Source organism: Notothenia coriiceps, unplaced genomic scaffold (genome assembly GCF_000735185.1).
Source record: "Notothenia coriiceps isolate Sejong01 unplaced genomic scaffold, NC01 NC01_scaffold00015335, whole genome shotgun sequence".
Lineage (NCBI taxonomy): Eukaryota > Metazoa > Chordata > Actinopteri > Perciformes > Nototheniidae > Notothenia > Notothenia coriiceps.
In genome coordinates this window covers 36,164-49,438 of record NW_011348036.1, presented here as the reverse complement: position 1 = coordinate 49,438, position 13,275 = coordinate 36,164, and the positions used below count along the sequence as shown (strand labels likewise).

The 13,275-nt window shown below is 41.5% G+C and overlaps 1 protein-coding gene across 1 annotated transcript in view; it reads left to right on the top strand.

Annotated features, from left to right (window-relative positions):
• The window catches only part of LOC104948872 (signal peptide, CUB and EGF-like domain-containing protein 1), a 62,842-nt gene that overhangs the window by 17,115 nt on the left and 32,452 nt on the right, over nucleotides 1–13,275 (top strand). The window contains exon 4 of the mRNA XM_010775104.1: nucleotides 4,673–4,807. Within this exon, the coding sequence (XP_010773406.1) occupies nucleotides 4,673–4,807 (135 nt within the window). The remainder of the gene's footprint in view (nucleotides 1–4,672; nucleotides 4,808–13,275) is intronic.

Here is a 13,275-nt window from a genome sequence, read left to right as displayed (position 1 = left end):
CCCAAATTGTTCTTGTGTCCTTCCTTTTTCTTCTTGTCCCCCTTCACTTTTTAAATCTATTTGTCAGATGGATTGCTTACTGTTTTTACCATCATCAGATGACAGTAGCAGAGGTACAGACTGACTGTTCAGCGTGATTATGGGAATGATAAAAAGACACTCTTAATGCATCTGATAAGATATTAGTCTTCTGGAATTGTATACATTGTTTGCTCTAAAACAAATAAAGTTAAAATGATCCATAATCTTCAAACTGTATCAGTTCTCAAAAGCACTGAGAATTTTAATAAATTGTTAACATGCAAATGATAAAACAGTCAATACTTAAATTGCAAAAATATGCATGCAGGATGTTACAGGGACTGTGATCCATGTTCTAAGTTGCTTACTGAAGTCAATATTTAAAAAAACAGACAAAACCTGCCTGTTGTAAGTAAAGGTGTTGAGATGACACAGTTTTCATGTATTTTGTGGCCTACTCTGTACACTGTTTTTCAGGTGTGGTAAAAGACCATTTTGACTTGCCTTTTCAGATCACATAAAAATAAAATACATATAATTGCATTGCTGGAAGAGAAAAGGCAACATCCAGAAGTTGATGTAATTTAACAAGTATGATGAATGTTATGTAGGATCTATTTTTATATAGATCTATATTTAGTCCAGAAGATATACGGCAGTGCCGATTGGGTAATGCGTTCCTGTGTATTTATATATACAGTCTATGGTATATGGACTCGTGGATACCATATTGTCACCATGCTCTCTGATGCTTTTTGTCTGCTGTCATCACTAACCATAGAGGTAAATAGGGCCCTGTGATGCATAGTTACCATATAAACACAACTGGAGGGACCTATTGTCAGAGCGCAGTTTAAGAGAAGCTCCAACCCTCGAGCTGCCCGTCAACAGTGTCTCACTCTCAAGTGTCTCATTCAGCAGGAGATTTACTGTATGAATGAGGGCTCACCATCACACACGCTCCCTCTCTCATTTATACATTCAGACACTCAATTAATGCTGTCAGTCTTGTGCATACATCCACAGACAGAAAGTGTCTCGTGTGACGATCTGTCAAAACACAGGCTTGGGAGTAACGAAATACATTTTAATATAGAATTACAGTTATATAAAAAAAAGTCACGTATAGCATAAGAGGGCCTCTTCTTAGCTCAAGTTACATTGTTCTGACATATTACACTTACATTAAAGACATCCTATTGATATTTCTTTCACTATTTATCAGCATTGCTCTGGATATAGAAGTAATCCATAAGTAATCAGGTTCCCTTATTTTTATATTGTCACACTTCGATGAACATATGTCGTAACGGAGCACATTTTAAAACGTTTTGCTTTTTGCCTCATTAATTATAGCTGGTAATATATTGTCTGAAGACATGTGTTCTAATCTTTTGGGTTTAAGTCTCTCAAAGATTAGATAAGATCGACCTTTATTGATCCCCAGGTGTTGAAGCAGCAACAGAATAGATGAGAGTTCACACAGGGATAATAAGAATACATAGGAGAGTAAATGGTAGGATAAACATCGAAGTTATAGATGGAGAGGAAGGAGCATTGTTGTAAGTTAACACTACATGTTGGCGGTCTTAAATGTACTTACATGGATAAAAGCGACTAAAATGCACAGACAGCTCAATTTGAAACATCTCTGTCCTTCTTGTTTGTTTCTCCGTCAAAGTTCAGACTCAATTGATCTCGCATGCTCTGGGCCTGTCTGTGGAACACAATAAAATACCTTGTGGCTTTTAATAGACCCAAAGCATGATATTCTGAAACCTCAGAACCTTGTGGTGGTGCTGAATGAGCCTCGGATGACAAACTACACTTTAGAAAATGTGTTGAAGAAAATCATTTTGTGTGAGCCGGCAGGAAGTCACTTCATCATGTCCCAGATGCACTGTGTCAACAAGTTAAGGCACTAATTGATTTAAGATTGCATAATTATACTCTGATTAAAGAGCGATTCCCGTTAGGTTCCTTTCTTCCTTTTCATTCTGACTTTATTTATTTTGTTTTGCCATGGACACAGCTGGGCTCAATGTGTTGATCGTTTGGTGCCCTCTGTGAACGTCTGTTGCGCTGACATGCGTTTATTTTCCTTCCGACCCGTCCTCGGCGAGATCTGAGAGGTGGCTGCACAGCAGGGAGCCAGGGACCGCAGTGTGTCACTGAGAAGTCCGACATGTAACAGACAGGAGGAGGGAGACGAGAAGTGAGGGGAGGGAGGAAGGGAGGGGGCAGATAAACTGAGGCAAAGTTTAAAAAGCACACATGGAAATATCCAATCCGTGAAACCACTTGATATGTTTTAAAAATGAAAGGTTGAAAAGTTCGACAAATGACAGGATAGTTATGACATGACAAGGCTGTTTGCAAATCCCTGTTCCATATGAACACTGAAGCACATTTTTCTTTCTGTAGTATTTCCTATGTCATACTGAATGTTAAAGTTACGACGCTCATTTTCAGGTATTTTGTGCCTCTACTTTGACGTGTGTACATGCGTTAATGTTCATTAAGTGCTTTATTTTTCCATTTATTGATCCATATCTTCAAGTAAAGTAAGGCCTGAGGATTGAAATATGTCCCTATCATAACATAGTTTAAAATAGTGTTCAAAATTGTGCAACAACAGGGTCAGGTGAGGAACACAAGAGAGAGACATTGATGTTTGACACCCTTCGTTTTATTTTACTTCCTACCCCAAAAATTCTCATTATCAACATTTCCCGAAATCAATGTGAAATGTCTTATTTGAATTGTTTGCATATTTACTTAAAAGTTTTTGTTTCCTCTCAAGCCTCTCTACCATCACTTTCCCCCCTTTTTCTCTTATTCCCTTCTTATTTCCACCAGCCTCCAGCCTCGATATGTCCCCCCCCTCCCTCTCAATGTGTCAAGCACATCCTCGTTGTGTCTAAACAAAACTTTACGCAAGTTTACACAAGCACAATCAAACAAAACAGAGGGGCTCGGGTTGAAACTTGCAAAAATGGCCCGTGGCCTGTGTTTATGCAAAAATGTTGGAAGAGATCAATTAGACTTGGAGATGGCTACATTTTCTCTCTGTCTCTATCCCTCCGGCCTGACAATGAAATGCATCAGTCATATTAATGGAATCTGTTAAACCATAAGATTTGCTTGAAACTGTGTTAGGAAGGGAAATGAAAACAAAGCTCAGAGTTCAGCGAGGACACATCAAGTTTTACGGCACTAATACGGTGAGATATTCCTACAGGAAGTTTACGGGTGTAATAATCCAGGACAGAATGAAAATGTAGTTATCTATAATATGTAATGATCTATAAGAACAAAAACCCAAAATGGATAACATGATAGTGGAATATTCCTCATCTCTCAATACAGTCTGTTTAAGGTTCCCTCGGCTCCCTAGGGGTTTAACAAGCCCAGCACAACCTTCTCCAAGTACAAGACATGAGTTTCAAGTGGAAATCCCACAGCGTCAGAAGCTGAGAAGGCAGATACAGCATTGACTTCCATTCATTACGCAGAATGTGGCGGCCCACCATCGTCTAGTAGTCTGTCAGCAACCCCCCCAAACCCCTCTTGGAACACGGAGTGCTCCGTTCATCATGCTATGTGGGTTTAACTTTTGTACTGGTGTCACCACCATTAACAGTTAAAAACAAGTTCTCGTTATATATTTCAACACCTGTTTTTTCTTTTTCTAAATAGATTTTTTCGAGACCATTACATAATTCATTGGCTTGAAAAAAAAGTATTAGAATGCACCAGCTAATGATGTTCATTTGAAAGGGATTTCAGATCAGAAAACATTTGAGTTTTTGTTCTGAAAACATTTACCCACCACATTGTAGTTATTTAATGTTAACAACTGGTTGATGTCATACCAATCAGGCACAATTAAGGCCACATTTATTTCAAACATAAGGAGTAAGGAAGTGAGCAGTTACTCTAAATGCAAATCTTATGTACCTGGTGCCAATATAATTTTACATCTATAAATGTATATACATGAACTGTAGGCCGCGTTATTAAAAACTGCAATGTCACAAATAGCTTTCCAAAAGAATGGACTAAAAGGCCTTGTAGACAGGTGCTTATGTGGAAAGAGGAATTCAAAAGAGACCTACATATGAAACCCAGATTGAGTGGGTTATCACAGAAGAAGACAGAGTTACAGAAACAGTTGATGCGTGTGTCTTCAGTAATCCTTGATTTAATAGTGAGGAGCTCTGCCTGCAGCTCCTCGCCCTTAATGGCTTGGTTTTCGATGGCGAGTAGATGTTAACACGTGTTGAAGCCTTTACAGCATCACCATTAGGACTGACTGTTGCTCGCTGCTTCATAACATAACATAACTTAAAGAGACACATCGGCCCAGGATAGATGTTGAGTCCCATCAAAATGCCCCATTGGAAATGTACCGACCTTTCGGCGGTCAGTGGGGCCCCGCAAACACACTCTTGTGCACATACTGTAGATGTTCACGTTGTCAGACCCCTGTAAACACCTAATGCCTAGTGTGTTTGTGTGTGTCATCCCTTCCATCGGACATTTCCCGACACATAAACTCTCATTGACTCATGTTTTGTTTATGACGCCTAATAGGCTGCTATTCTACCATAGCTGACCCTCTCTCTCTCTCTGTGTCCAATCCCAACAGATGTGGACGAGTGTGCGGACAACAACGGTGGATGCCAGCAAGTGTGTCTCAACACCATGGGGAGCTACGAGTGTCAGTGCACACATGGCTTCTTCCTCAGCGACAACCAGCATACCTGCATCCACCGCTCTGATGGTAAGACTGAAACACTCACACTGTTCGGTTCGAGCTGTTCTCTTACACTCTCTGGAGACTTGAGAGAACATGTGAAGCTTTATTTCAGGGTTATGTGAAGCTACTTGATGTTCCATGCTCACTCTATTACTAAGCAAAGGGTTTAAAGTGTCTACAATGTTTTATGGTAACTGGACCTGTTTTCCAGAGACCTGAGAGAGTGACCTGAGAATGTGACAAAGCATTTATTTATTATTGGTTGAGTAATTTTATGCTAAGTCATTGAAAAGAAATCAACCGATGGATGCTGTTCTCGCTGTAGTTAAGGAAGAGTTGTTTGTCCCACTGTGTTTGATTGGATAGGTAAAAGACAATTTAATGCAGACTTATTGTAAAAAGGTCTTCATTTCTTTTAGACATTTATTTGTGGGAATATGATAAAAGACTCACACACACCTCCTGTATATGAGCAAGACACTTAAGGCCCTGACACACCAGGCCAAAATCGGCTGTTTTCGTTAGTCGGATGACGAAGCGTGCCCTGTCGCCCAAACTCAATTTGGTGTGTCCCGCACCGTCGGCCGTGCCTTATTTGGCCTTTCATGGCCGACGCACGGCCGATGTTGAATCGGCCGCGCGTCGGACAAAGAAATCACTCTGATTGGTTGTTCAGCTAGCGAATCAGTGCATGAGAAGCGAAACGGTTGCTTGAGAATGTCTTCCACAAGCAACACTCCAATGGCTGATAGCTCCAGTACCGCACGAAACATGTTTTCGATGGACGAGAGTGAAAATGGAACGCACACGCTATTGTTGTTTGTTTATATCACGTAGTCTGTTCTTCTTCTCTGTCCTCCGGTTGTTGCCTCTTTTGAATGAAGAATACACACTTCCGCCGCCTGCTGGTAAGGAGAGTTATTGCCATTCACAAATGCGCAGTTCGTACGTGCTCGGCTGAAGTCTTTGCGGTGTGTTCCAGTTCGGCACATGGCCAAGACGCAGGAGAACACGCCGACGCAACAGTCGGCATCGGCGACTTCTCTGGTGACTGCTTGCTGTGTCGGGGCCTTTAGACTACGCGATTTTTCGTTGCTGCATCGTTTGTAGTTGTTTGTGTCTTTCTGTAGCTGCTGTGTCTGTCTTTTTCTGTGTCCTATTACTGTAACTCTCCAACAAGAAGAGGCACTTAGAGCAGGGCTCCTAGGGTAGGGACACTTTGGGCCCCTGATCCTGTGCCCATTCAGTGATACATTCAGGCTCTTCCAGGTACTACTGGTCTTTAGGAGTGGAAACGAACACATTTTTGGTCAGCAAAATATCAGTCCACTCACTCAACAAGATACTATCCATGTGTCTATAAAATGGTTTGATCCCTTGTGACATTATAAAGCCATTGCTCTTTGCTGCCGACTCATGACCTCCTCTCTGGATCAAACGTTGACGTGGGATTCGACGGCCCTTACATCATATGTTTGGCTCGGTCAGTCGCTCTCCACTCCCACACTGGCATTGTACTTCTTTTAAAAATCATTTGACCCCCCTCTACCCTGGCATCCCTGACCCATTACGCCTGTCACGTTTAATTTATGGGCTCATTTTGCCGCGGCGAGGGGTGCTGAAGGAGGAGTGATCCCGAGGTGAGGCAGGGTTGTCGTCTCCTTCCCTCTTCACTCACACGCACATTCTCTAAGCACAATGCTCACATCCATGCGGTGGTGAATGGGGACAGTGTGGACGTGGAAGTTCAAAGACAGATGAGAGGACAGTCATCCGTCATCCTTGCGATGGCACAGAAAGGAGACGCAGGAGGAATGTGGTGAGAGATGAAGAGTGAGGGGGAGGAGAGAGGGATCAAATACAGGAAGAGGCTGCTACAGAGTGACCTCTTCTCTATCCTCTTCTCCCTGTTAGTTTGCTCAGAGTGAAGGCGTGTTAGGAGGCAGAATGTTAGAGGATCCTCTGTTGAGACGTTCAGAAAAAGAGGTAGAAGAGATGCAGAAATAGAAGTGTGTTTGCTCACTGGAAACCCCATAAACCAGCATGTGAATATATCTCTTCTGCTCCCCTTAAAGGGGCCCTATCATGCTCATGTTCAGGTTCATATTTGTATTTGTGTCTCTACTGTGAGATGTTTAAATACTGTAATGTTCAAAAAGCGCTTTATGTTTCTCATACTGCCTGTGCTGATGTACCTATTTTCACCCTCTGTCTGAAACCAGAGCCCAGACTGCTTTGATTGGTTAGCTTGCCGGCTCTGTTGTGATTGGTCAACCGCTAAGAGATGTCCCGCCCCTGAGCCTATCACGTATTGTGTTGGAGCGCAAGCCAATACAAGCGGGAGTGTTACAGTGTGATGTCATTATGTGTTAGGGAAATAAACTCCCTCTGGAGGGAACATTGGGTTTTGAGCCTTTGCAGACCATTGACATGCAACCTATATAACACACTACAGGAAAGGGAAAGCCCCCAAAAAACATAATGCCTATTTATGAGACAGCCATTGAGAGTTTTAACTTTGTATTTACAAAAGAATCAGACCACAAATTAAATATGCAATAGTTTTTCCCCATTAAAACCTTTCATATTCTTTATGCTTTGAGAAAAGGCTTGCTAAGCCGTACATTTGAGTGAATCCATTTCAATGTCAAAGCAGTTCCTGTGTCAATATGTGTAATTCCTGCTGCTGTCAGAGGGATGTTCACGGTCAGCACGCAGTGAAGATGCTTGTGGTGTGTTCCTGGTACTCTGGCAGGCTTCTTGAGCCTTCACCCACAGCCCCCACCCCGTACAGAGATCCTCAATCAGACACTTGTCTCCTCTCATTCATCCCGCACAGGAATAGCAGCAGCATCCCGGTGTCCCACAGGAATCTCCTCGCACATTTTTTTCCATCTTCCCAACCGTGGCCCGCTTCTCTTCATCTTGTCTCTTTTTAATCCCTCTCTTTATTTCTTCTTCGAAAGGCTTTAAACCAGATAACTCAATCCGACAAGATATTCACATACTGTACTATATTAATCTCACACTTTAACCTACGTGATGAGATATAAGGCTTTAAAAAAGTGAAGAACACAACAAGAGAACATTCTTTTGCCTTTTAAATAGGCCCTATTACGCTTTTTGGGGTTTTCCCTTTCCTGTAGTGTGTTATAAAGGTTTTTGTGCATGTAAATGGTCTGCAAAGGCTAAAATCCCATAGTTCCCTCCAGAGGGAGTTTCTCTCCCACACACTCCCCTCTATATTTCTCCTTTTACCTCCAACAACAACCTGTGGAGAGCTACAGAGCTTTTTATTGGCTTGTATGCAATGATGTGTATCCTGGCTGGTCTGCTTGTTATTGACCCCCAGAGACCGTCTGCTGTTAATCTCACCTTTACGTACCATATTTACCACAAGTTCAACAGAAGGGATTCCTAGGCTCCAACCAGCTTCGCAAATGATAGTCTATTAGATAAATATGATCCCAAACGCAGCTGTTGTGTGTGTACGTTTGAGAAGGAGAGAGACAGTTTGTGTTAGATTGTTGCTTTGCATGTGGTGAGTGTCAGCTCACGGCTCATTTCTTTCTCCCCGACACTCGCCTGGAGGATAATAAAGCCTAGCAACAATTGTTTGTTCCATTATGGTTTGTTTCCACTCTGTTGTGCCTCACAGCTCTGTCTGAAGCACACCCAGTCAAGAACTTGACTCCCGATCTCGGGTTTGGAAACAGCTCTCGCAGTGAATGTTCCTGATCTGTCATGATGTGGGAGGGCTGTGACCACATGAGTCAGGTATGGCTAACAGGCCCAACGCTGACATGCATGTAGAGCGGAGAAGCTCACATCCTGTTTGGACCATTTGGGGATCTCTAAAATAGCTATCTGGCTCGTCACTGAAAGTGTTTGCGTTACCTGCTGCTCTTGAAAAAGGATTTAAAAGACTGAGATTATGCCATCAACAATCGTAGCGTAGGTGTGTGTGATTTGCAGCAGCAGTGCAGAGTTGGAATAGTTGCAGTATGAAATATCAAACTGATGACTCCAAGTTAACCGGGGCTGTCCCTTACGTCTGATTTATTCATGGTAGTTAATGTTATCCTCGCCAAAACAATACGCTTGTAAATTCTCCTCCAAGCTCAACACCAAAGTTCCTGGCAAAATTGGAATTGGCAGAAAGTTGGGAATTTTAAACGCTTGGTCTCATGCGGACGCCTCGCCTGGCGCTGCAATTTTGGTCGCAGTAGTCTCTGGGAATTTAAAAGAAACCCTTACTAGGAGATGCTTAATGGTGGACTGTGGGGAAGAAAGATTTGACCAGAAGACAATTCAGAAATGTGTCAAATGTATCTTCAAAATAAAATATTTCCCACAGTATTAGGATTACGTGTAGAAAATGTAACTTTGGCTTATTTTGAAGCTGCATTTTTCAGATTGCCTCATGTTCAAGGTTTCCCCCACAGTTTAAACCATCTTTATGGCCCATGCATGTCAACACAGTACTGGGTGAAGAAACTGACCCGTCTGCAGCTCTAGAAGGCGGTATGTGATGGCATCACAATTAGCGGGATGCTATGTTGCTCCAACATCCAGGGATCAATTCAGTGCAGTGGAGTATTAGTTACATATTTCTCGTGCTTCTCAATGTAATGGGATAACTTAAATAACAATTGTTTTGATTAATCTGGGTTTTTTTTCTTCATAAATTGAAATAATACAAAATACTCACGTTTTTCAAAAATCCAAGGTGATGCCTTCAAACTCCTCCTGTAAAATGTCAAGAATCCAAATATATTGTCAAAACAAATGAGATAGCATCTTAAGAAACCCATTGGTATCCAAGCAAACCTTTATTTATTGATTCCACAAAGCACCGTTTATTTTGCATTTATTCATATTTATTATGGTTTATAACATAATGTAAGCAGATACACAGAGGTTTTAGAGGCATTATAAATATACAGAATTGACCAGGAATCGTGTCTCTTACTAAGACACGCTTTGTATTATTACTACAGAATACTGTTTTCATGAATTATTGTTTTATATATTGCTTGTGTATGCCTAAACACGAAGAGCAATGTTGTGAAATAATAAACTATACAGTGTACAATGTGTTGAGAGGGAGGCAAATAGAGCAATGGATTGTGGGAGAATGGGATGGGGGAGTTGTGAATTGGGGGGGAAGAGAAAAACAAACACAGAGAGACAAACATAGTGGAGTGAACCAATGGAAGCTGCATTCGTTTATTTGGAGTTGTGTAAGGAGAGGAAGCAGAGACACACACACACACACACACACACACACACACACACACACACACACACACACACACACACACACACACACACACACACAGATTCATAGACATGCATTCATGCACCAAAACTCACAGACTGGCACGCCGCACTCTTCACGGAGGAGGAATTCTCACTTTAAACAAACCAAGGCAGGAAATTGGAGGTACAGGGAGCTTTTAAATGCCGGCCCGGGGGCATGTGGGAACTCTTAAGTACAGGGAGCTCTGTCTAACCTGGCTGTTATCATCATCAATTACAAACATAATCAAAAGCCAGAAACCATCCACCTGTCATACACCATAAACACTTAGAGCTCAGCGTGTCTGTAATATACAGTAAATCCTCACCTGTTGTTGTTTAAGAAACCCTAATGTGTGTAGAAGCAAATCCTAAAGCTGAAATTACTATCCTTACAACAACGTCTAAATGCCCTATAGGTAGTAGTTTTGACCTAAAACACAAGGTTAGAAGTATAGAGTTTAAAATGAATAACTTTGGTTTAGTTGTGGAGTCCAGGATTGATACCATTTTCAATCATGTATTTGGAAGATTTGGCGGTAAGGTGACCTCTCCGGACATTCAGGACAGTGGCTGTCTTAAGACGACTGAATACAGATTCAAGGTTTACTTAAATGTTCCAAAGTTATACCATCACCAATCTCTCACACACACACACGCACGCACGCACGCACGCACGCACACACACACACACACACACACACACACACACACACACACGCACACTCATACACACTGTCATCAGAGCATGGCGGGGGTGCTGAAAGTGACTAATGCTTTCGTTCCTAAACACCCGCTCTTTCTTAACTTTATAAATACTTTGTTTAAATATTATTCCAGCATGTGATTTTAACTTTTACAAACAAGCTTTAATAACTCAGCAATCTCTCTCTCTTGCAAGTAAATATGAGTTATTTACCTTTTAAATACGAGTTATTTACCTGCAAGCGGAAGGTTGAATCCTCTGTTCTGCTCTGTTTCCCCTCTGCAATATTTTTAGGCCAGAGCTTGTCTGTGGTCAGTGGAAATGTTTAGTACGAAGGCGTGGAGCTGACCTGGTGCCGCTCAGGAGCAAACACATGAAACATGGGGAGTGGACTGTAGGAGTTAAAACACACTCATATAAGCATCAAGTAAACGTCACACTGTCTCCTCAATTCCAAGCCTGTTACAGGAAGCATGACCCTGATACACACACCCTCGATCTGACTTTTTCAGTGTGAATTAAACAGTTTCCCAAATGTTTCTCCTGTCTTTAACTTAAGCAGCTGGACTCTGTTAACACAACACACTGAACTCTGGTTCGCCTGCTCTCTTGCCTCCATGTAAACGCTGCTGCCTTGAAGTTATAGATTTAAGTTGCTCCGAGGACAAGAGTAATGCTTGTGCTGAATATTCTCCAACTGCAACATGCATTTAAGGCAAATGTCCCACATTTCAGTTCACCCTAGATATCAGTTTTTTGATTTGATTTGGATAGCTAATCCATCACAGTGATGTTATTTTCTCATAATCATTCACATCTGTAAACTTGTGAGCTGTTTGTCCTTCAAGTTTGTTTTGTAACTTCTCATCCAGATACATTTGTGCTGTGCTTTTGAGTTAAAGGTGGGGTAGGTCATTTTGGAGAAACCAGCAAGTGCGCTAGAATTTGAAAATACACAGCCGGGAAAAATCTGCCACTTCCTTACAGAGCCCCTCCTCCAACACACACGAACGCGCACATGACCAATGAGGGCACGAGATAAGTTTGTACACAGATGGAAGGCTGACAGGCAGGTAGGCCATCCAGTTACTTTAGCCGGGCCGGCTCAGATGATTGGTTGTGCTTTTTACAGTACTACGGCTTCCACAGATGACAATCTTTTATGGATTTTTTGTCAAAGCACTTCAGATATTCATTGCTATCGGGATGTTAAGAGCATTCCATGGAATATAACAAAAAGTGTATCTCGAGTCGGTTTCTCACACTTACATACCCCACCTTTAATGCCTTGAATATGAAAAGATTATCTTGCGTCATTGCTTCTTAATTGGATGTAAACCTTTTTTGAACAGGATATGGGTGTATATATGGAAAGAAAAGCACTTTTAATGACAGAAAGATTTGATAATTAGAATTTTCGTAATGGCTTGATTGTTTGGACTTTGTAGTTACTGCCACTTGTGTATCACATGGTCACCACTAAGATGAAGATTGAATACCAGGAATACAGTGAATGTGAGATCATTGAAATCTTTTCACAAAGTATTTTTAAATACAGCCAGAGCATCTCTTCAAGTGACTTGATCGCATTACAACTGTATATCTATTTAACTATGCTATGCACTTCAATTGTAAAACACTGAGGATTATGAAGATCAAAAAGAAATGGTATTTTCAATCCTTTCTTTTACACTAACTTCATTTATTTTAAGTAATCCTGGGGGTTCGAGTGAACTCCAGTTCCAGGTAGTTCCGCTGGTCATTTGATCTTCAAAGTTACTGTAAATAAAAGGGAAGAACGGTCAGGGCAGTTTGCTAGCGGTTGTTAGTGTTTCTCTAAATTAAGAGCACATTTCCGGTCACAAAGGGGATTTTGCTACTTGTCCCCTCTCTCTGTTATTGCTCTGGGCGTGTTCATTTTCTTTTTGGATTCCCTGAAGCGGAGGGTAAACACAGTATTTTTGTTCCAGGTTTCACAACCGTTCACTGCTTAGCTATGTGTGCTCTGAAATAAATACTGCCTTTTTAATGCTTTAATTGAACTAGTTTCCCTCCAAATCTCCAAACATAAAAGCGTGGTTTTGTAAAATCATATACATTAGGGATGTTAAAATGCACATCACTCCCACGGTGAGAATTAAAGTTGGATACTGAAGGAGTAAGCAAAAGAATGAGGGTGTGTGTGTGTGTGTGTGTGTGTGTGTGTGTGTGTGTGTGTGTGTGTGTGTGTGTGTGTGTGTGTGTGTGTGTGTGTGTTTGAAGAAGAGATTGGGGAGGGTTATTAGAAAGGCACAGTCCTTATTTAAAGGAGTTCAATGCAGCCAGTTAAAGAAAAGCTCTCATTGAAATTCATNTGAAGATCCCTCCTGCAGCGGGAACTTTCACAGAAGTCATTTTGAGTACTTTGCCATGGGTTTTTATTTCTGTCTGTCTATGGACGCATATTGTAACCTGAAATCAAAAGGAAGCTTAAGTCTGAATACGG